A 24760-nucleotide genomic window follows, 5' to 3' on the forward strand; every position below is an offset into this window, starting at 1 on the left:
TCATCATCAAGACTCGTAGTGGAGTATGCGTCATCTTGTGGTGGCGTCGGTAGGCTGCTGCTGCTTTCAACGGGCGCCATTTTGACCACACTAAGAATCGGCACGTTCGCTAGTCTATCTCGCACGATGTCGGGACTGCGAAAGTAGTACCCAGCTGCCTTTAAAAGGAAAGTTATTTTAGTTGTTGAGTCCATTGGAAATTGCGCCGCAGGGCGGCACTTCGGCGTCACTGGGGGCAGCATTCACGGCTGGGATGACATCCCAGTTGCAAAGTTGCAACGGCAGCAGATAAGCGCATTTGGCCTTGGCAACGCCGTCGCTTCGGTGGCAGTGGCTCCCCTCGCCATCCCTCTCAACTCCCTTGTAGCTCCCCCCACCTTCGACTGGCTCTGCGTGCGCTCGCCGCCGCTCCCGTCAGTGCGGCGCCAACTTAGCCCTTTCCCTGAAGTTTCGTTTTCTGCCGTCGTCGGGAAGTTGGCCAAGACGTCGGCTCGTACAAGCGTGTTCCGCCGCGACGGTGAAACAGCGACCTTGCTATTTGAGAGTGAAATTGCTGCCGCGCGTTTTTTTTTTCGTTTTCTTTTTCTCCGCGTGGAGTTGAGGGGTCTATCCTAAGCTTTTGCTCTATGGCGGTGTCGGAGCAATGCCGGTCGGAGGCGCCGCCGCCTGATTTGGAGCGCTGCTGAGGGCATTGTCGGTGCGCCGTATGTTTGAATTAACAGTCGCAAATGCTTTCGCGTTCGAATTACCGGGCGTTTTCGCCCATAGCAATACACATACCTTGAAGGGACCACAGCGTCAGTTCGAATTAAGCATGTTCGAGTTAACGAGATTAGATTCTCAATGCTTTCTGTGGGTTTTCCTCGCTTGCACTATATGCGGGTGAAAACTTTTTTTTTCGTTATTGCTATCCCCAAATAACACCTCGTATTATATGCGGGTCCATATTATACGCGGGTTTTTACGGTATTTTTTGTGGATAACAAATTTGGTCTCGCTAGCTGGCGTATAACTGCCCCAGACCAAAGCGTTAAGCAAGTAAAAGCAGCAAGAAAATGTGCCAAGCTGCTGTATGGTAAAAGTAAACTGCGTGAAAGGTTTAGGTGAAAGGATATATGTTATCACTGTAGGTGGATACCAACTTGGCATGGTATCACTAATTCGGACTATAGGGAGAACGCCAGCGAGCGTGAAACACGCGCAAGCTGCCCATCTGCACGAGCTCAAGGCTGCGGCGAGGCATCTGCGGTGGAGCGCGATGAAATGGCGCCGCCATCTGGAGGCTGCCCAAGGAGTGGCGACAGCGGCGGTAAGCGCACGGGCGGAGGGTTTTACAACTGAAGCTAGTCTAGTAACGTTGGCCACGACCACACGCAGCTATCTACTACACCAGGGGTTCTCAGGTACGTTCATTCCAAGGAACCCTGCTAAGCTCCATAAAGTGCCAAGGAACCCCCCCCCCCCCGATTTAACCGAATTATCGAGGGTATCAAGAAAACAAACAAATGCTGCACTACGTCAACACGGTTTTATTTACTCAATGAATCGTCAAATCTTGTTTCTATTTAGCACAAGACCAGTGCGGAAGCTGAAATTCGCTTCATCTCATGACTGATTAGCGCTAGCAGCGGCGAAGGCCTCGCGACATCCTTCGCGGCGCGCGTTTTCATCTGAGACGCGCTTTGCACCAACGGGCGCACATCCCGATTATTTTTTCGCCACTCAGCTGCTCGCCAACAAATTGTCCGTCCATCGCGATGTAGCCGGTGCTTTTTATCTTCGACAGCTTTGCACTGAGTAAAAGCGAAACTACTGCTTGCCGCAACCGCTGTTCATGGACGGCGACCTTGCGGTTCAGAAGGCAGGTGGCTGACGCACGCACCAACTTGGGGCCGTATTCTGAAACGTTCGCCTAGGCGAAATCAGCGTGCGCGCTGATTGGCTGGTTGAACAAAATTGAATGACGTCGGGCTCAACCACCCAATCAGCTCATCCAATTTTGCTAAAACAGCCAATCAGCGCACGCCTGAAAGCGAAAAAAGAAATTTCGCCTAGGCAAACGTTTCAGAATACGGCCCTTAAGTCAAAACGAAACTACCTTTCGCGGCAAGAAGTGCGGACGAAACCGCGGCCGCTATCGACGCGATCATGGACGGTCACTTTACGGTTCAGAAGGCAGGCTCAGCTCATCCAATTTTGCTAAAACAGCCAATCAGCGCACGCCTGAAAGCGAAAAAAGAAATTTGGCCTAGGCAAACGTTTCAGAATACGGCCCTTAAGTCAAAACGAAACTACCTTTCGCGGCAAGAAGTGCGGACGAAACCGCGGCCGCTATCGACGCGATCATGGACGGTCACTTTACGGTTCAGAAGGCAGGCGGCTGACAGACGCACCAAGTCAAAACGAAACTACCTTTCGCGGCAAGAAGTGCGGACGAAACTGCGGTCACTATCGACGCTGCCATGGGAGGCGACTACGCAGTTGTGAAGGCACGCAGCTGACGCGCGCATCGAGTGAAAACGAAACTACTATTTGCCGCAACCGCTGCGGACGAAACTGCGGTGGTTATCGACGCGATCAGAGATAGCGACTACGCACTTACGGAGGCACGTGGCTAGCCGCCAACGCGGTGTTACGCGCGGCGATCAACGCAAGAATAAAGGCTTTAAAGGCACAATTAGGCACGAAGCGCTTCGGCGTTGCTGTCAGTCACGTGCCGCGTACGATTGCCGCTGAGGACCACGGCGACGCAGGACTGCGCCGCTTCGTTTCGGTTGGACGCTATGCCGTTCTTGCTCTTCTGCGGCGCGCATTTGCGGTGCTCCGCGTTTTCTTTTTTTTTTTTCTTCTTTTTTTTTTCCTCCAACGTATACGTTGCGTTGGAGGTCAGTGCGCACGCTATCGGCACCTACCCTATCTACAAATAGGAGAAAGACGCATGGTGGTAAGTTACGGCCTCCGAGATTCAAGTGCGAAAGCTTAGGCGCGCTGCCCGTTCTCAGAGGTTGGGCGGCTACACGCTGCTTGCGTATTTATTGCGCAGTTCGCGCGTTGCTGTTACGCACTGTGATGTGCTTTTTGACACTCGGGCATTCGTAATGGAGGTTCTTTGGATCAAGCGCACCTCGTGTTCGCCGTTTTAGACACTTGTCGAGAGCGGGACCAGGGAAAATTTATCAGTGGCTCGCGGAACCCCGAGCAGGGGCCTGCGGAACCCGTAGGTTCCGCGGAACCCACTTTGAGAACCCATGTACTACACTGTAGCACGGCAACGAGATGAGATAGCGTGAACTCAAGCTGAAGGATAGCCTTCGAGTTTGGCGCGTCATAGGCGCCAAAATCGGAAGTAGTGGCGTCTAGGTGAACATCAAAAATCAAATTTGAAAGGCATGCCATGGTGACATTCAGTAGGCGGAGCGTTGTGGGCACCGCCCCACTCTGCCATAGCTTTCGCAATGCAATGCATTGTAGAAAGCGCAGAAACACCGTGAAGGGGATCAAACATGTTCTTTGATTGCTAACCACTCTGCTTCTGCTCAGTGCAATGAAGTACTTCTTGCTGCAAAGTACTTTTGAAGTAGTGTATTTTAGTGTCAAATGCATTTCTTAACTTTGATAAACAGTGTTTCAGGGCCACTTTAAATGCTCATTGACATACCTACCCAGCAGCCTGAATATCTTCGCATCAGTAATTTTTGGCAGTATTATTGCTCCGTGTGTTGGAATTTCCCTTTGTAAGACTTCTCCCAATTTACTATTCTAAATCTGCTAGGATCTGCTAAAAATCTGCTGTGAACAATTTCAAAGGGAAATAACATGAGATATAGTAAAAAAGCATTTGCTGCTTATTGCCTGCAAGCATGTTGCCCTGTTCTCCTGCCCGAGATTTCACTAAAAAACACAAAGAACTTGCTAGGATCTGCTAAACATCCACTACAAGAAAAAAAAAAAGAAGGCACAATCGGACACGGACATATCGGACCCAGCTCTATATTCAACAGTTGCAACATCCCCTTGGATATCACATGCAAAAGCAGTTCTTATTTGCACCCCATAATACCGGATTTGCTTGAGTATCTTCACCGCATCACAGCCGTATTAGTGTGGTGAATCATACTAACTGCAGTAATACATTATCAGAAAAAGAATTGCCATGCTGCTTCAAAAAATTTACGTAGAATATCCTCAGGGAGTTATCTGAATGATGTGGTGTTGAGTGCTCACAATCAACACTGCTGGTAATCCTAGCACTGCTCAGTGGCTGTGGTCGTCTTAGCACCATTACGGTAAATGTGGCAGCGCTGTGGCGACACGAATTGCTGCGGAAGGTGGTGCAATGTGAACTGATGAGGCAAGCAAACGACTGCAGGTGGCAGCGCCAGGTGCGCTGATGAGGTTCCAATCTGAAGCCACTGCTGCTCCACAGTTCTGGCTTACTACTAAAGGTGTGCCTAGTGCATGCCTGATTGCACACATCACGTGGTCACAGAGACGCGCACGTGGCACTGCTCGGGCGTTCGTCATCTCCCACAGCTGGCTCCGATGCTGCTAAATCATGCCAGCGTTCCCATACTGCACCTCGCGCTCATGCCACTGCTTGCGCGTTCGTCGTCGTCTTCTTCCACAGCTGGCAAAAACATTGCTGCTGGCTTTATCTTGAAAGCGATCGTCTTACGCGAAGGACGGACGCACGGAACCATAGAAATGCTTATGCATTTAAAACACAAGAGGCCTACCTGTCTGATACATGTGCTGCACAAGAAATAAATGGCATTTGATCTTTTGACTGAGTGGCTCCATGAGATTGGTAAATTCCCGCCCTTCACGTTCTTGGGAGACTGCCTGAGACGTGCAGTTTTCAGACAGGCTTCAGAGATAGGCACACTTATATTTCAAATGGACTATATATATCGAACTATGTCGCAATCCTCTTCGACTTGGATATATCCAAGTCCAACTTTATTATGTTGCACAACTGCCAACAAGAATGCACTCCTATGCACTTAAAACACGACTGCACGTTGCTTTGTTTGAATAACAGTTTTTGAAACAGGAAGCACAAGAGGGTCAAAACTATACAATCTATTGGCGGAAGGTACATTGAAAACATGGCTGCTTGAACTGTTGAAAACTGGTTGGAACCTTGATCTACGTGGTTGTTTTGTACAATATATTGGATGGATGTCTTCTGAAGGTGCGTGAATGTCAAATTTTCAATTTTGAATCAAATTCGAATACTGAAAACCAAGAGCAAATCGAATCAATAAATTATTTAATACAAATACTGTTCGTTTTGCAAGAAAAAATTTTTTTTTCATAAGCCAAAGGTACAGAAAAAAAGAAAAAAACATTTATTGGGAAGCAAATAACATACAGGAAAATTATGCTTGGTGGTCTACAAAATTTTCTAGTACCACACTTTTGCCTTGATGGTGTCATAACTGCAGTTTTTTAATGTCGTCATGAAGGAAGGATAGCTGCTCGAGATGTTCGGGGAGCAGCGACAACCTCCTGCTTGTCACAATTCCTTCAGACACTGAAAAAAGCTGCTCAATGGACACGCGAGTGTCTCGTATTTATTTGCAGGTATCTCGCAAGCTCAGCCAACAGTGGGCACCATGCTTACACCACCACTCTCGTGGATCTTCTTTCTGGCCCAAAATTTCATCATGCACATATCTTTCTACCTGTGCTTGTGAAAATTGGTGCTGATTAATAAACTAATCGAAGTCTTTCGGCAGTGCTGACATGGAAGGAACCTTTTCAGAAGCTTTCTTTGTTGACCTGTCTGGGTTCCTTGGTGTTGCAATTTTCCTTGCTTCTAAAGTCGGGTTTTTAATCCAGTTTGCCATTGAAGCATCCTAGTGGTACTCAACTACTTTAGAGCGAGGGTCTAAAAACATTGCCAAGTTTGCTGCTTGGTCAAACTTGTAGTTTAGAAACCGTGGTTTTAGGAACACTTAGCCAGATTAGTAGCAGACACAGAGGTTTCCACCTGATGGCTGCTGTTGTCCGGGTGCATGAAGAGGCAGCACAGTGTGGCTGCTTGAGCTGATAGTGTGGGGTAGCCATCAGCACCAGCAGGGGCCCCGCAACAGTGACCCCTTTTTACTTTTGATATGCTTCACTGCACGGAAAATGTGCTTCACTTGAATACAGTTTGCATGCTTCGCCGCAGAACACGGCTGTACTGCAGCAAAGCTGACTTAAACATTTGACAACAGCAATTTTTGCGGGTTCAAATATTTCAAATAGTAAAAGTGCGTTTCGAATCGAACGATAATGAATTCAAATCAAATATTCGAAATTTCTAATTTTCGCACACTGCTACTTTTTACACAGGCATGCAACAAGCAAACTGCTCTAAAATAATGCATGGCAGCACTGTAGGCCTGCATAATATACAACGAACAATAATAAAATAATAAAAAATACTAATGATTAAAAAAAAAAAAAAGGTTTCCTCTACCTGTGGCTTGTACTAGGCCCCTCGCCTCCAGATCTGCTCGAGCGAGTCAGCCATGTATCCATCAAGGTTGGCCGTGGTTTTCTGGAAGTGTTTCGATTGAGACAAGTAAAGAACACAACCTACAGTGTCACACTAGAGTCCTTGGTTCACATTGATAGATGAAAGCTACCAATGTAACCTATATTTTCTGCAAGCAACAGGCCTCATAGACTGACTGACAATATGCTCTTAAAGGAGTTCTGACAAGTTTTTTCCCGTTTTCATTACGTTAAGATTGGATAGCCATCGACCCAACCATTACGTTATGGAGTCTCAATTCCTCAAGATCACTGCAAATAATTATGTTAACTTTCAATACGACCATTTCAAAGCACGCGCCAAGAGCAGTGCGGCTTGGAACAAGAAAAAAGTTACCTATTTCGTCACCTAAACTTGTTGCGGAGGTCTCGTGGTACCAGATACTACTGATGCATACACATACATTGGGGTTGTGGCGGCTAAAGCCGAGTGCATTCAATACTCAACAGGACAATAGGGTAGAAAGCGTCCCCCTGTATTTCCAAGAGATGCGAACAATTGCAGGAGAAAGTTTGGCAGCTTTCGATGGCACAGTCATTGTTTGCCCTTCAACCACGACACCCCGCCCCCTCCGCTTTTGGTAATGAGAGAAGTAACCTTTTTCATGTCAGAGGCCAGGCAGCGCTTGACGAGCGTTTTGGGCAGGCCATTCAATAGTTGCAGTAATAATTTGCGGTGCTCTCGAGGAACTGGGGCTTCGTATCGTAACTATGCTACAGCTACCTAAAAAAAAAGCAAGAAAAGAAGGGGGACATCAGATTTTCATGTCAGTACTCCTTTAAGATGCCCACCTGCTTTTTTTATAGTGCAGCCAAAAGCTTACTGTCCACACTGCCCAATCTCATAGCATGAGAAATGGTGTACAAATATTTCTTAACACTTTCGTGACCGCGCCTATTCCCGTCGACAGTATGTTGTCGATGGTACAAGTTGAATTTTCGCGCCTCTCCGAGCGCTCCGGACAGCTAGCGCCATCGAGCGGGTTAAAAGAGAGACTATTTTATCGGTTTCGGTTTTGTGTTTCTCTTTTCCACCGCGCGGGGATTTTTAAAGCGCCTGCATAGTCGGGGTGACGAGCGCTCGTCGTTTGGCACCTACGTCGCGCGCGTCCGCTCCACGGAAACGGCGAGTTTCGACGGTTTCCGACGCATCTGGGCTCGAATTTGCGGATGATCGCAGCAGCACAGACTCGGAAGACGACTTCGATTCGTCGGACTTCATTACGGACGAAGAAAGTGCGGCAAACCGCCCCGGAACATCGACGGGTATCCGCCGTTCAGTTTTGCTTTCTTCTCGGACCGTGTTATCGCTGCCGCGTATCGACGTAAGGATTTCCGGCGTGTTCTAAAGGTCACAGTTCTTATCTGCAAGATGTAAACGTCGTTCGGACGGAATCATTTACCGGCGGACGCGCAGAGAGTCGAGTCTTGTCCACGAAGACGGCCGGTAGTGCACCTTGGAATCGCGCTCCGAAGTGTTGTGTGTACCCGTGTGCCTCAAGAACTTTTGTAGATACAGAGCTTATATTTGCAGGCTGATTTCATATATCCCTTTTCTTGAAAACGTATATTTCGATTTTTTAAAATATTTTTTTGTGCAAAGCAGCATTGATGTTTTTATCGATCTTTCTCGTTCTTGATGCGATTTTTTTGTTTTGATAATTTTTTTCGAAGTATTTTTAATAAATATGCTGTTTGAAATTAATACCATTGGAAAGATAATTTCTTCTTCTACAATTTGATACCATACACTTCAACATGAATCATTTCCTGTGGCAGGAAAAAAAATAATAGCCAGACTACCCGAAAACTACCGATTTTCCCGCGGTCACGAAAGTGTTAAGTAAGGGTGACAGAATGCAGGCCGGTACAAATGAGAAACGGGAAAATAGGGGGCTGCTCCCCCTGCCAAGAAATGTATATTTCTTTTGTCAAGGCAAATATTACTGGTGCATGCTGTCAACTATTTTTAAGCTAATACCTACAAATTATTTTTTAAAAGTCAAACTGTCTGAAATATTCAGTTCATTTTGCTACGTAAGCCACCTTTGAAAAAAGTATGACCCGTGCAATGTGACGTAAGTGTGGTAGTGCCAACACTCCTTGGAAGTACAAAGCGTTGATGACACGTGGTAGCTCACAGGGAGACATGCAGTTTAAAGCATGGAAAAACACTCAATCTACTACTTTACAGGCAATACTACTGAAACTATGGAAGTACAGCCCACATGTTACAATGGATCAGCATATAACTTACATTCCGATATAACAGACGTTTCGTATTTAATTTGGTCTTTCTTTATTGTTTCCATGAAAATATATCATGCATACCACATCATATCATATATTTATTTGTCAACATTTACAATATGTTGGTGGCTCCCTCGGCAAGAAATCTGTGTAAAACAGCTTGACAGGGCCAAGGTGATCACTGGCAGGTGACAAACACAGCAAGACATACAAACTAGTATAAGATCTAGGCATACAGGTAAACAAAACAGATCATTTGACATTACAAAAACTTGTATGATGCTACACGAAAAGATACATGCGCTCATACAGTCACATAACACAACGCAATTAAAAGGGCTTAGTATAGTACAACCAATACAAGTATTGCATACATAAAATGAACACACATGCCAAATTAGAATGAAATAAAACGAATTCTTTTTAAGGTAAAAAGAAAAAAAATGGAAGTGGAAGCACAAGGTAACGTTATTAACTAGCAGGGTCTATTGTGCAGTTATTCGGGTGGGCAGGAGGAGGAGGGAGGGGTCCAGATACTGAAATATTCTGCTGTGATGAAGATTTAATGACAGGCTATGAGCAGAAAGCAGTTGTCATCTAAGTTTCTGTTGCAAAAGCGAAAACATAGTTTGCATAACCCATTTGGTTTCTTCATCACATGTAAAAAAAATTTTGCTGTTTCACTTTTGACAGTTTGCAATAGTTGTTTAGAAGACTAAGAACAGTAACCAGGACTTAAACAGTCAGTTCATGGAAAATATACGAACATATGAATATGAATAGAAATAGCATGTAAACAGTAATGTACAATTTGTATGTGGAAATTTGCCGACCCCAACAATATTATATTATATATAGTACATCCAGTAAAAAATCCTTAATTCGGACAACTCTCAAAGTGCAGCTAGCGCAAAGCACCGCAAATGCACAACTCATAGAAAAAAAAGTGGTGCTAGCGTTCAAGCGAAACGAAGCAGGGAAGCCTGCATTGTCATAGTAATCAGTGTAAATTGTACGGGGATGATGGGAATGCCTAAAACACTTCATGCACATTTGTGTCTTTACAGTCGACTTCGGCTAATTCGACGTTGACAGGACCAACGAACCCGACTGAAGTATCTCGCGGTTCAATTAAACAATAGCAAGAAAAAGTCGCAGTTTCGCCCAAAAGGCAAAGCATCAATTGCGATAGCAAATTAGTAGAGAGCTATACGAAGCAAGGATGGTAGTTTATTGGGCCGTATAAAGTTGTAAACATTCGCTTACTAACTAAATAGACAAGCACGGTGTCACGAGCGCACAGGTAAACATGAACACGAAAACGGTGGAGTGAGAAAGCACGCCAGCAGCAGTGGGAAAACTGTCCTTTGTGCTGTCTCTCGTCTCGCTTCAACACCAACTAAACGTCGAAAGTACAGCGCATACGAAGCTACCGGCACTCTGCGTATGCACTTTGTCCCCACGTCGCAGATCGCTTTCAAGATACAGCGCCCGCGCTTAAGCAGCAGCAGACAAAGCATAACACCCCCCCCCCCCTCCCTTTCCGTCGCCTCGCCCGCCTCACCCCCCAGTGCGAGGCCCGGGGGCATCACCGCACACCGATAAAATCGCTACCGCACACCGTATGCCGTTATGTGCGAGTGAAAGCATGCGAGGGTATGTGAGCCGACGATGTCAGCTCACTATCGCGCGCACAAGGGATGAAAGCGGGGAGGAAGCACGCCGTCTTCCATCGCAAGCAAGGCATCAGGGAGAGGGAGAGGACATTCTACTCCGGCAGCTGCTGCGTATGGCACGGCCCTATCTTGAAAGCGATCTGAAATGGGGACAAAGTGTGCCGAGTGCTGATACCTTCATGTGCGCTGTGTTTTAATCTAGATCACGCGTATTCGATGCGATCAGCGTGCCTTCTGGTGGCTAATTCTGCCCTATCTTCCCACATGCGTGCTTTCCACATGCACTGCTTTTGTTGTTCCTTCTGTTACTGTAGCGTAAATTGTTTTGATTGGTCTGGTCGACCAGGTCGAACCGTGTGTCGATAACAATCACGCACTGTGGGAACGCTGCGCGTGTCAAGGCATCGACCACGGCTGGGTCATTCACCAAAGGTAGTGATATTCGAAAAATCGAATATTCGTGAATCGAATTATTCGATGTTCAATATTCGATTCGAATGTTAGTTAATTCGTGTTTTTAATGGTGCAAAAGCAACCAAGGCCATGCTGCGCCAGACACAGGTCATTAAGAAATAAAATGTTAAGACAGCGAAAGCAGAGTTACTTTATGGTCTGTGTAAAAAAAAAAAAAAAACGGTGTCATCTAAAACGTCCAATAGGTCAGTGAAAGACACTAGCGGATCATCCCCCAATATTGAGGCGGGGGTGTAAAGGTATATGCAAGTTATATAGACTCTGTAAAAGCTTCCGTCTCTGTTTCAATATGTGGACATGTCATAACAATGTGCATTACTATAAGCGGTTCAGGGCACTTCTCGGAAGTTGGCAGATTATCTTTGCGAAGTAAAAAATTGTGTGTCAGGTGTGTATGCCCAATTCGAAGTCGACATAGGATCACTTCATAGAAGCGTTGCAGGTAAAATTAAAAATTAAATTATGGGGTTTTACGTGCCAAAACCAGTTCTGATTATGAGGCACGCCGTAGTGGGGGACTCCGGAAATTTGGACCACCTGGGGTTCTTTAACGTGCACCTAAATCTAAGTACACGGGTGCTTTCGGATTTCGCCCCCATCGAAATGCGGCCGCCGTGGCCGAGGGTCGATCCCGCGACCTCGTGCTCAGCAGCCCAACACCATAGCCACTGAGCAACCACGGCGGGTCAGCGTTGCAGGTGACTGCACGACTTCCACTCGCCAAGCAGGAGGTTTCGTTGCAAGTAACATTCCTGTTGCCACTTTGATGACAGGGCCTTACGATTCGCTCGGATACTGTCTTTGTATGGAAGTTTTGTGTGAGTTTTGACTTTAGCCAGTCATCTGTCTTCAGTAGCCATGCACTGCAGCTGAGCAAGACAAGTATCGGAGCTGTGAGCTGCCATGGAGGCACATCTATCTGCTGCTTCATTCCCTGGTATCACAACATGGCTTGGGACCCAACAGAATCGTATGGTTCTTGAGTATTTGTTATAAACCACCACATTTAGGATATCACCAAGGAGGGCTGCACACGCGGAGCTTAAGTTTAGAGCACCAAGTGCACTTAATCGGTATAAATGATAGCATTCTTCAGCTTGTTGGTGGTGAATACTTTAACTGCTGTCTGTATCCCATAAACTTCGGTGGTAAAGACTGAAACAAAATGATTTATCCGAATGCTATTTTCCCCATTTTTTGTTATGGTTCCGACACCCACATATTCTTATGTTTTAGAACCATCTGTGTAAAATTCTGTGTGATGTTTATATTTCTCTTGAATAGCACCAAACTCTTGCATTATGTGTTTTTGTGGTGCGTCATTTCATTTTTGACTAATCACATAGCTGTGTAAGATCACACCATGGGGCCATTCTTTGTGGCCTTTTAGCAACCTGCAAGACCTCATGAGGAATATCATAACTCTGACAGTATTCCTCGTGTCGTAAGACGAGTGGCTGAATCATGTTGGGTTTATTTGTATAGTGTAACGATGGAGTTACATTTGTTACGATGTTGTGGCATACAGTAAAAGCTCGATGATACGAATCTCACAGGGTCACGAAAAATATTCGTACAGTAGAACCCCGCTGTTACGTTTTTCACGGGACCGTAAAAAAAAAACGTAAGAGCCGGGAAACGCAAGAGCCAGGAAACAGGAAAAATTGAGAAATGGGAGTAGTGTTGAACTGCACACAATATTATTTTAATTCTTACGTGCGACAAAAAGTAGTTTCGCCCGACAGCCGAAGTATTGATTGCGGTGAGCTATACAAAGTAAGAATAGTAGATTTATCGTCTGTATAAACTTGTAAACATTCGGTTATTAACTAATTAACAAACATAGTGTCAGCGCCCACAGGCAAACATGAACACATCACACTCGATGAGCGCGGACACCCGCAGTTAAGCGCCGCTGCAGAAGCGAGCGAAGTGACCTTCGTGCTGTTGTCTATCGCTTCAACCCTAACTGAGCGCCGAGAACACGCAGCACGCACAAAGCCACGAGCCGCCGACGCACCTACACTGCGTAGAATCTACCCCCACGCAGATCGCTTTCAAGTTGGGCCCGCGGGACCGCGCGCGCGCCGCCGCGCAGTATGATGCCAGAGCACAACGCTGCCCGCTACAGCCCCCCCCCCCCCCCCCTCGCTCCCTCGCTGGTGCCTCGAGCGCAACGGAAGGAGGCGCGCTTCCTCTCTGCTTTTCTTTCGCGCGCGAGACGCGGTCGTCGGCTCCCCTCGCACGCTTTCACTCGCACATTCAGCATACGGCCGCGCGGCTTCCCTCGCACGCTTTCACTCGCACATACAGCATACGGCGCGCGGCGACGTATGCTGTATGTGCGAGTGAAAGCGTGCGAGAGGAGCCGACGACTGCGTCTCGCGCGCGAAAGAAAGCATACGGCGCGCGGCGACGGCGTTATCGCCTTTGGACTTTATACGGAACATCTATGAGCCAAAACCAATTTTAGGGCCGCAACGCGTCATAGACATCATCTTTAGATAGCAAAAGCGGATATCAAAGGCCATACTTTTGCTGGCGGAAACCGAAAATACGTAATAAATGTCGCCCCCAGCACTTTGAGCGGCCAATGCCATCGTCAAGCAACCAAGCCAAGCGACATGAAAAGTCAAAATGGCCGCTCGGGCCGGCGCGGTGTGGCAGTTCGCAACGTATGATGCGGGAACGGTCCCACAGTTGCGACGTAACAGCGGGGTTACCAATGCATTGGGTTCTATGGGAGCTGTGCCGGGACCGGCCGAAAACGACGTAACAGCCGGGAAAACGCAGCACCCGGGAACGTAACAGCGGGGTTCTACTGTATTAGCCGAAATTCGTATCATCGAAACACAATTAAAACTACTGTCGAATCTCGATAATTCGAACTCGAGGGGCCCGAAAATTTGTTCGAATTAAACGGACGTATTTTTGAAGTATTCGTGCACCATAGCACGATGCACGAACGGTACGAGTCGTGAAATATCGCGGCGCGCAAGCGCATAGCAAGCGCGGGCCACGAAACTGCCCACGCCGGCTAGTGGTCGCTTCCCGATAACGACAGAAAACGAAGCTTCAGGGAGCGAGCGGGCGGCGCCGGCACACGGGTGCGCGCGGAGACCGTCGAAGGTGAGGGAGGAGGGCGGCAGGGAAGCGGATTTGGCCGCGGCAACTCCGCCGCTTCGGTGGCTCCCCTCGCCCTCCCTCTCAACTCCCTCATAGCTCTCTCACCTTCGACTCCGCGCATCTCCGTGCGCGCCCGCCGCCGTGCTGGCGCCAGCTTATTTTAGCCGCCCCCTGAAGTTTCGTTTTCTGCCGTTATCGGAAAGCGAGCGTGTGCGGGCGTGGCAGTTTCGTTGGCCCGACTGTGCCTCCGCCGCTGCTTCCCTCTGCGCTGCTGCCGCAGCGTGCAAGGTCAACATGTGACTAGAAAATAGAGGAGAAGGGTTCACTGCCATTTTATCCGCGTGGCTGAGACGTCGGCACTAGTGAGTGCTAGAATACGGTTGTCTAGAACACTCTAGTCGGCGCGTACACGCTTGTTCCGGCGCGATGCAGAAACGGCGACCTTGTAATTTGAGAGAGAAGGAAATTTCCGCCGCGGGTTCTTTTTTTTTTCCATTCCTTCGCGCGCGGCATTGAGGGGTCTCTCCTGAGCTTTTGCTCTATGGCAGTGTCGGAGCAATGCCGGTCGGAGGCGCCGCCGCATGATTTGGCGCGCTGCTAAGAGCATTGTCAGTGCGCGGTATGTTCGAAATAAGCGTGTTCGAATTCGCTTGCTTCGCGTTGACGTTGAACGAAAGCACGTTTTTCATGATAGTCTCGCTGTGCAACAATTGTGCTCAGTGTTGACGTTGCGAGGCCTAGCTCCTTGGCCAACTCCGTCCGCTTCCTCTTGGGATCCTCATCGACCTTTCGAAGAATGTCTAATTTCTCTTTAAAGGAGAGTGCTTTCCGCTTGCGAGACATAGCTCGCTGCGACTAGGCAAAATGGCGCAAACAAGAAGAACGCGGCCCGAAACGCAGCAGCCACTCCACCTGACGGCTCGCAGAAAAGGAGGAAAAGTACAAAAGCACCAAAAAGCGCCACCGCTTCAAACTCTTCGCGCCCAGTTGCGGAGTCCGCGCTGTCCGGCGCCGCGCCTCCGCACCAAAAGAGAAGGAGAGAAAGCGCGTGACTGCGCGCTGTTCTCTTTCGCGGCCGTCGGTGGGGCGGCGTTTATTCGTATCAACCGACGCAGGCTGAAAATTTATTCGTAACAACCGTTCTCTAGCACGTTGCAAAGTAATGGGGCTCGGCCGGGACCACAGAAAAATTCGTATCATCCGGAAATTCGTATTAGCCGTGATCGTATCATCGAGCTTTTACTGTATATGTTTTGGTGACGACCGAATTCTCAGTACGTAGGAAAGCTTAAGTAGTACTACGCAGTGCTGTAAGGAAGGCTAATTGCAGTCAACGTACAAACTTTGCACCGGCGATGTTCTGTAGGCACCGCTCGCCAATCGTAGGCCAAGATTATGAATTGGATCAAGTATTTTAATGTAAGATTGCCTAGCTGTACCATAACCTACACTACCATAGTTGAAAATGCTATGCACAAGGGGGCGGTAAATATTTACTAGGCATATTCGGTCAGATCCCCAGTGCTTGTGCGATAACACTGAGAATATTTGTGTGCAGATAGCGAGCTTGGCACAGTGGCACAAACGCTGCTGGCCATATACACTAACGAGTCTGGTGCCGAGTAATGCGAAATCTTGCGTAAGTGTTAGAACTATCTCCGAAACTGATCGCAGATGTATACTGTACATTCCAGCACGTTGCTTTATGCCTACACGCGAGATTAACCCGTTCTGTCCAGTAAGCGCGCAGACGAATTTACTAGGAACATGCTTATTAGTGTAGCCTGTGCGCATGATCTCAGGCCCGATCACCGATGAGCGCCAAACAGCCCGCAACAGTTTACCACCCACTAGGCCATTATGCCTAACCAGCGATGCTTCGCTGGGTGTCAGCAACCAAGGTTATGCTACAGAGTCGACGCGAATCTACTTGCAGTGACCATACAGCTCTCAGGAAGCTGAAAAAACATCTCGCTAGCAAAACTGAGAGTACAGGGGACAAACCTAATTGCACAAACTATCTTCAAGGACACAATTTTTAACAACGTTCTGCACACAGGTTATGTCTGAAAAATTGAGTCTGACACCTTTCAGCGCCCAGAACGTCGACGTCACACACTGGATCAATAGAGATGGTGGTGGTGCCCCGAGATCAACATTTGAATTATCAAGCAGGTGCAAAAGTCAGTCGGCGACTGTAAATTAATTTCGCCTTTGGCCTCTCTTGGCTATGGGCGACCTTATGGCAATGAAACTTGCTCATTGAAACCGAGTCGGTTATGCATTTTAAAACGTATATTCGCTCTTTTTGAAAACTTACGAAATTCGAGCCGAGGCAAATATCGAATAGCATTATATTCAATCGAATGTTAATACAAGAATAGTTTTTAGGCTGGAGAATGTCTGCTGCAGTTTGGAGAGGCAACCGTGCCCTTCTTGAGTGGTCCTCAATGGCGGTTTAAAAAAAAATGCTTCTACATATGTGCGACCCACTAAAAAAGAACGGTTCAACATTGTTCAACTGCCATAATTTGTGACCTCTCTAATGACCCCTACCATTACCAGTACTTGACTCGTGCATTGCTCACTCTGACCAAATGTTGACTCTTTACCACCTTGAAGCCAAGTGCGGAAACTGGCGAAGGCCAGTATACATATATGAGTGGGAAAATGCCAGTGCACAGGAAGATAACATGCTCCATTGATGCATCGCAGGCACAGCACAGGCCGCATGTTTTCTGAAAACATGACCATGTTGGGAAAATACCATATTTATTCAAATATAGGTTGACCGTTTTTTCCTCAAGGATGTTATCCAAAATGAGCTATCAAGGTAAATACAATAGGTGTGTCATGCTCAAAGTTTTTGTTTTTCTAAAAAGAATACTTCGACCTATATTTGAATTATGAGTGAGTTCAATATAAGAGGACGGCTTATATTTGTGTTCGAACTATTTTCGAGTAATACGGTGTTTGCAAAAAAGATGCCACAACTGCTCTGCTCCCCGCTGATGTAAAGATGTCGTCGGTGAGTATGAAAGGCTGCACAGCGCGTTTGTCGTGTCCACTCAATAACGGGACGCTTAAATAAAAAATCTGAGCAGTCAGCATAACCCATAAAACACTGGGACACTTGCAATTAGTAATTCAGGACAACAAAGCTCGCGGAAACCGGGTACCACAAACCACCTGCAAAGTGGGCTACCCATAGACGACATTGTCATTGGGATACATTACAAAATCTGCACATGTCCCTAAAATCCAAGCACCAGTAATTACAGTGAAGATAGGAACGGATGCATCCCTGCATGCATTTAAGTTTGTTTATCACACAGGAAATCTGCTAGACAGTGTGTGTAATATGCACTCCCGAGAAAGGACGTGAATAGGCGAGGCTTGAAGGATAGGCAGAAAAAAAAAAAAAAGGCTTGCTAAAGAGAAAGTGCAAAGATGATACGCACGGCTTTTGCATGGGCAGGACGCACTGCTTGCCCTTATTATTGACGTTGCCAACCAAGTCTGGCACCTGGTGCCAGTCGAGTACCGTTGGAGACTGGACCGTGAGAGAGCGAATGAGCTGTAAAATTCAAATCACAATTACACAGTGTAAAAGGCACCAGCAGTGGCTTTGCACACAATACACAAAATAAACAATCTACAGTTAACTCTCATTCATACGTTTTGGAAAAAATGCAAGAAAAAACATACTAATCGAAAAAAACGTACGACTCAAGGTTACTAAAAAATTTGACAGCCTCAACAGTAGTCGACACCTACATAATGGGAAGCGGTGCACGAATCGTTGCAGCACGAGACATCAACGTGCACCATGAGAGCAAAATGTGATGCTCCTTTGCTTGTTTACACCACTGTGCTGTCGTTCCTTTGTCCCAAGAGTACATGTGAGACATGTACTCTTGGGACAAAGGAACGACAACACAGTAGTGCAAACAATCAAAGGGGTATTTATTGCACCTTTCATACACTAATACACACTAGCCGAATTACTATCAATAGAACATTCAGATATGTGCGCGCGACAAATCAAGGAAGTCCGACTCACTACGACCTGATAGCAAGCGAATATGTTCGCCCCATGTTGTACACCATCGCCTAGTCGTTCACGTGTACGGTCACGCGATCGGTGGCGCGTTCGAACGATCCGTGTTCGTCCATACCGGTGTGCTGCTCTTAGCCTCGCGAGACGGTCCCGCGAAGTGGGCCAGCGCACGCGCGAAGCGTTCGTGCATGTAGGTCGCCGATCCCAAGCCAAAGAGGAAGCGCCCTCAACCTTACTCTCCCAAGTCACCCCGCCATTCGGTGGCGTTAGCATCACGACACTCGCGCCATCTCTCGTAACGCGCCGCAACCACTACAACCGCCTTCGGCGCTTAGCCACACGGAGAAGCCAGACTACAGGAGACGCAAGCTATGCGGAGAATACAACATCAGGGGACAGGCGAGAGTTGCGCATTCCCACATCCCCCCCAACCTCAAATCACTACACATACTCCGGCGAAACATGTCACACGGTCTATCAACGCGCGCGTTGTGAACGAAAGTTAGTACATGCGACAGTGGTCGCGCCGAGGAAATGTCCACACGTTATCCACAACATGCGAGCCGACATTGTCTCTGGGGTTCATCGCTGGCGTCCGTTGGTCACAGCACCACCTCTGCAGATTCGATGGCACGACTCCAGCCCAGGACTCCGGAAACGGCGATGCAGAAGTCGGCAAGAGCAAGCGTCGCTCGCGCCGACGCGCCCTGCTGACGAGAGCAGCAGTAGCCGTTGGTGACTGCCGGCTCTTTTCCCAGCCGCCGAGCATTGCAAGCCGGACATAGGCGGCCGCCGAAGTCGCTGCACCGAACTGGCCAGAGGAATCTCCATTGCCAGGGGTGGCTCATACGTAGGCCGGGGCAGCAGCGCAGACGATGTGCAGGTGACAGCAAACCAGGGGTGCCTCCGCTCCCGCTGCGTACACTCAACGCACTTGAAAAACACTAAAGTAGTGCAAGGGAGAGGAATTCGGCATAGGCATCGCCCACGTAGTACGATGTTCAATTTGGCTAGCAAAATTTCGGGCGGCATTTCAGATGCTAAGTTCACGTGAACAAAGCTTACTTTCTTGAGTCGAAAGAGAATTTCAATTCGTGTGAGGCGAACTAATGAGGGAAGCAATGTGCGACACCTGAACACCCTGGTCCACCAGGTTGTGTCCCTCAACGTGCGACAGGCAGCTTTGTAAAGCCTTAGGCCTAATGCGTCGCTACTTTGACAACAACCGGCATCCAAAAAAAAAAACATCACCCAAAATGGGCACAACAGGCAGCCGCGAGGAGACGTTAGCTCTGTGAGGTGGTCCTACCCCGCTCGGTGCACACAGCATCCGAGTTGACGGCGTCCACCGTCCCAGACGGTGTCGAAGCGCCCAGTGCCAGGCCGCAACCAGTCAGCCCGTAGCGGCACCCGTGGCCACCCGACTCCCTGAGCCGCGACTTCCGAAGTCAAAAGATATAGAAGAAGATATTTACATAAGAAATTCGAACCACCCACGAGGCTTCCGTTCTCACTCGCTTCAGGCTTGCCAATGCTCCGCGGGCGCTAAGCTTCGTTCTCCCAGGATGCAGACCACGTCGCTCTCGTACCGACGAGTGTACTTCAACAAAACACTCGCGAAAAGGCTGAGCATGTTGAAAAGTTCAAACACGCTACAGCGACCGTCGCCTCACTCAAGAAAGCCTGTCGCCGACACTAGCGATCAAAATACACGCTAGGACTACGCTTCGGTTGAAACAAAGGTTGTCTCGAACCGAGCAAAACTTTATCGTCCGATGCCCCAAGAGCCCCACGTTGGGCGCCATGTGTGGGGTCTCACACATGCTCTTGGGACAAAGGAACGACAACACAGTAGTGCAAACAATCAAAGGGGTATTTATTGCACCTTTCATACACTAATACACACTAGCCGAATTACTATCAATAGAACATTCAGATATGTCCGCGCGACAAATCAAGGAAGTCCGACTCACTACGACCTGATAGCAAGCGAATATGTTCGCCCCATGTTGTACACCATCGCCTAGTCGTTCACGTGTACGGTCACGCGATCGGTGGCGCGTTCGAACGATCCGTGTTCGTCCATACCGGTGTGCTGCTCTTAGCCTCGCGAGATGGTCCCGCGAAGTGGGCCGGCGCACGTGCGAAGCGTTCGTGTGTGTTGGTCGCCGATCCCAAGCCAAAGAAGAAGCACCTTTGACCTTTTTCTCCCAAGTCACACCGCCGTTCGGTGGCGTTAGCATCGCGACACTCGCGCCATCTCTCGCAATGCGCCGCAACCACCACGACCGCCACCGGCACTTAGCCACGCGGTGAAGCCGGATTACAGGAGACCCGTGAGAGTCGTGCATCCACACAACTTTAACCTGAGTCAAGTGGTAGATCATCCTACACGCATTAAAGGGTCTACGTCTAACATTCTAGATTTGGTGTTTGTCAGTAAGCACTTCGCACCAGAAAATCTCAAAATACAAATGTAAGATGGCATATCTGATGACAAGCTAACCTACTGTGTCATGCCAGTGCAAGGTCCTTTAACTGTACCGAAAACGCAGAAATCTTTTCTCGATTTTTCTAAAGCAGATGATACAAGTATTCTTGATTACTTAATATTCCAACACACTTTGTTTGAAGAGTTGGCCATTGACGCTTCCACTACCATCAATGTTCTCTGGCACAAGTTTAAAGAAATTGTATTTTACTGCATCCATAACCATGTTCCGTCTAAAACAATAAAGTCTAACAAGTCTAAACCATGGATTACACGTGACATAATACATGCGAAATGCAAAGTAAACAGGCTTAGAAAATCTTTAAGGCTAAAGCCGTCACCTTTCACTCAAGCCAGCGTGAGTAGTGCAATTAACGATATGAAGTCGAAAATTCGGACAGCCAAGAACAATTACTTTTTTAACATTCTTCCGAACCTCTTAACTACAGCACCATGGAAATTTTGGAATGACATAAATCCCAAGAAGTGTGACGATAACCCAGCTTCTCAGGATGACAACTTGAGTTGTGCACACTCCTTCAACAGATACTTCCAGTCAGTCTTTACCGCAAACAACGAACGGGTGGGACCCGCTCATAGACCCATGTTTGCATCAGCCTATAGAACCCCTTTCAGTTGGCACGCAGGCAGTACTGAACCTTTTGTTAAATCTGGCCACGAAAAAGGGAACGGGACCCAATAACATACAAAATACCTTCTTGCAGAGATATGCAGAATGGATATCTAAATACTTGTGTAGAATTTTTAACAAATCGTCAGAATCCTGCACTGTCCCCTGAGAGTGGAAGACTGGTAAAATCGTCACCGTGCATAAATCCGGAAGTAAGTTCGACATCTCAAATTATAGGCCGATCTCCCTAACTTGTACAGCATGCAAGCTTTTAGAGCATATAGCAGTAGCGCACCCAGGATCTCTGCCAGGGGGAGGGGGGGGTTGACAGTTTGCGCACAATTTCACGGGAAATTGTCAAAAAATGTGCTTTTTGCGAGTGTGCAGATGATTGCGCATCTTACATCTTAGTTGCAGTACTCAAATGCGCAAGGAAAGAAAAGGGGTTAAACAAAAGCGGGGGTTACGTCGGCCTCCGGGGGGGGGGGGGGGGGGGTTACAACACCCGAAACGCCCCCCCCCCCCCCCCCGTCGGTGCGCCACTGGCATATAGTACTGAAACACACAACCTGTGGAGAGCACATGCCGCCACCTTCCCCCGCGGGCGCTCGTCGTCGCTTGCGTACGTAGCGCACTCGGCGTGAGCGGGCGGACATCTTCTCGTATGCGCGCGCAGCGGGAGCGGGCGGACACGGGAGAGATGCACTTTACCCTCTCCCGGTTCTCGCTCGCCTCTCGCGACGGCTTGCCCGCGCGGGAAGAGGGAAAGTATCTGACGGGCGAGGAGGACATTCCCCTCGCGAAAAGGTAAAAAGGTATAAAAGAGCGTGACAGAGACCCCCGAGGGCTCTGACCTCGCTACACCTACCTGCCCATACGGATATACCTGCTGCAACCCAACCGTGAGTGACCTCGTTTGTGTGACTATCACACGCGACGAGGCAAGCCTATTTTATTACTTATTATACAGAGCAGACTTCCCTCTGCAAGTGTGTTTTATTGCCCACAGCAATAAACGTTGTTGAGTTGACTCGCTTGTTGCCTTATTCGCCCGAACCCTACGTAGCTGCGATTATACGCACTACGGGTTGGGGAAGACCCCCCACATTTGGCACTACCAACGTGGTTCGAATTCGGCAATCCGGTGAGTCTTTTTCTGTTTTTTGGAGCTAGGACTACTGAAGTTACAGCAAACAATGGCGACGGGCTTGTCTGACTTTCCAGACTTGTTCATGTTGTCGGATGTAGCGGCAGATAATCAAAGACCTAGTGCTAACGTGGCGCCAGCTTCCGAACAAACCGGTAGCTTTGATTTTGAGTGTTTCACGTGGAACAGTCAGGATCGCGGAAATGCCATGTTGGCAGGGTTTAGGCGTGGTGCTCTGCAGAACACAATGTAGGTGCCGCCGCAGAGCAACACCTCAAGGTAGACATGCCTACATATAGCGGGTACCACGATCGCACTAGTGCAAACGAGTACCTCGACCGTCTGCAGTATTATCAACAAGCAACAGGGCTTTCAGACGCCGAACTTCTCACGCGCATGGTCCCTGCTTCACTGACTGAGCAGGCGGCTCGTTGGTTGCGACTGGCCGGACACAGAGCCCGCATGGTAGAAGAGTTCCGCGCGAACTTCCGCGAAGAATTTCTTCCGGCCAACTACGAGTGGCATTTGAGGAGAGAGTTGGAGTTGTGTACCCAGCATCTGGACGAGTCCCTGCTGGAGTATGTTCGAGCGCGTCACACGGCAAGTGCACCCGACTTTCGCGGTCTACTTCAGGGGATGTAGGTTCAAAGACCTAGACGAGCTCACCGCCGAGGCAAATCGCATCCAAGGGGACATCCTCGTGGCACGAGCATACCGTCTGCCTCCACACGCCGCGCTGTCACTCGAGCCTCGCTGCGCGTGGAACGGCGGCGGGATCGCTTCACATTCCCCTAGGGTCGACGCGTCGGCATCGTTCGCCAACGAGCAGGTCCAGCGTGGTTGGGAATTATCAGACCGCGCCTTGGACCCGTACGCCTACGCGCTGAAAACAGCACAGCATAACGCGGCACGCAGTGCGCCGCGGCAAGAACTTGCGACTAATGCGAGAACGGAGGAGCGGCACATGCCGACCCGCCGAGCGTGGAAGCTACAGCCCGCCGGATTGGAGTGACGGCGCCCACGCCACCGAGGCTTCGGTGGCCGTTGCTACCAGTGCGGCGGACTGGGGCACATCGCCCGTGACAGCGCAAGCACGCCGGGCCGAGGTCGAGCACGTGGTTCGGGAAACGGGCGAGGCCGCCGGTGATCCACCTTGGGTCCTGGGCGGCGATCTCGAACACAACCGGTGATTTCGATTTACTTGCGCCTTTGGCTTGTCGCGTAGGAGATGTCGCATACTCGCAGGCGCCGTTCATCGAGCTAACGATAGCCCAAAAGAAGTTTGCCACATTATTGGATACTGGGGCAAGCGCTTCTTTATTTGGTGACGAGGTGTTGCATCATCTCCGCGAGAACAATATCCGCTTAAGAGATAGTGACACCACTTTCCGCCTTGCTTCCGGCACAGCACAATCGAGCGGTGCAGCTAGGCTAGTTATTCGTTGGGAGACACGCGTCAGGCGACAACGCCTCATACATCTTCCAGGTCTGTCAGTGCCTGTTATTTTAGGTCGAGACTTTCTCGCCAAGACGGGTATTTTGATAGACATCGCCAGCGGAGGTTACCGAGAAAACGGAACGGGTGCTTTGAAGCATTCGCAAAAGCACCCGTCCCTGCGGAGACATGCCAGTCTCCGGGCGCGGCGCGAGCGGGCCACACCCAGCCACAGCCGAGCAAGCAAACAGTAATCGGTGAAGGCGATGAAAGCAATGGAGACAGTGGCATAACAATGTGCCGCGGTGTTGCAAGGGGCAGCGCACCCACTTTTGTCAGAGGTCAACAGCCTGCCGGAGAGAGAAAGGGCACGACTGTCATCGCTGTTGTACGAATACGACGCGATTTTCACGGACCGTCCGGGCCGCACTACGCTAGTCAGGCACAGGATAGACACGGGTGACGCTGCGGCGTGGAAATGTAATCCTCGGCCGATAAGCTTGACTAAACGGAAAGCACTTGACAGCGCCTTAGACGAACTCATTGACACAGGCGTTGTGGAAAGGTCAAACAGCCCATGGGGCTTCCCGGTAGTTCTAGCCCAGAAGGACTATACTTATCACCTTTGTGTAGACTACCACAGGCTGAATGAGGTCACTAAGAAGGATGTGTACCCTCTACCCTCCATTTCCTCTTTGGTATCTAACCTAGGCGGGGCGAATTACTTTACGATGCTCGATGCTAGTCGTGGATATTTTCAGGTCGAAATGGACAAGCGTGACACCGAGAAAACGGCTTTCACTTGTCACAGGGGGCTCTTTCAGTTCCAAAGAATGTCTTTTGGCTTAGTCGGAGGTTATCAGAGGTTGATGGACCGAGTTCTAGGAGAGGCGAAGTGGCAACATGCTGTCGCATATCTCGACG

At 48.8% G+C, this 24760-nt stretch overlaps 1 protein-coding gene across 1 annotated transcript in view; it reads right to left on the minus strand.

Moving 5' to 3' along the window:
• LOC119437224 (abasic site processing protein HMCES-like) overlaps positions 1-24760 on the minus strand; it is an 81665-nt gene that overhangs the window by 12476 nt on the left and 44429 nt on the right. Inside the window, exons 7-8 of the mRNA XM_049660361.1 lie at positions 17534-17649; positions 6470-6550 (exon numbers count right to left, since the gene is read on the minus strand). Coding sequence (XP_049516318.1) covers positions 6470-6550; positions 17534-17649 — 197 coding nt within the window. The remainder of the gene's footprint in view (positions 1-6469; positions 6551-17533; positions 17650-24760) is intronic.

This window comes from Dermacentor silvarum, chromosome 1 (genome assembly GCF_013339745.2).
Source record: "Dermacentor silvarum isolate Dsil-2018 chromosome 1, BIME_Dsil_1.4, whole genome shotgun sequence".
NCBI lineage: Eukaryota > Metazoa > Arthropoda > Arachnida > Ixodida > Ixodidae > Dermacentor > Dermacentor silvarum.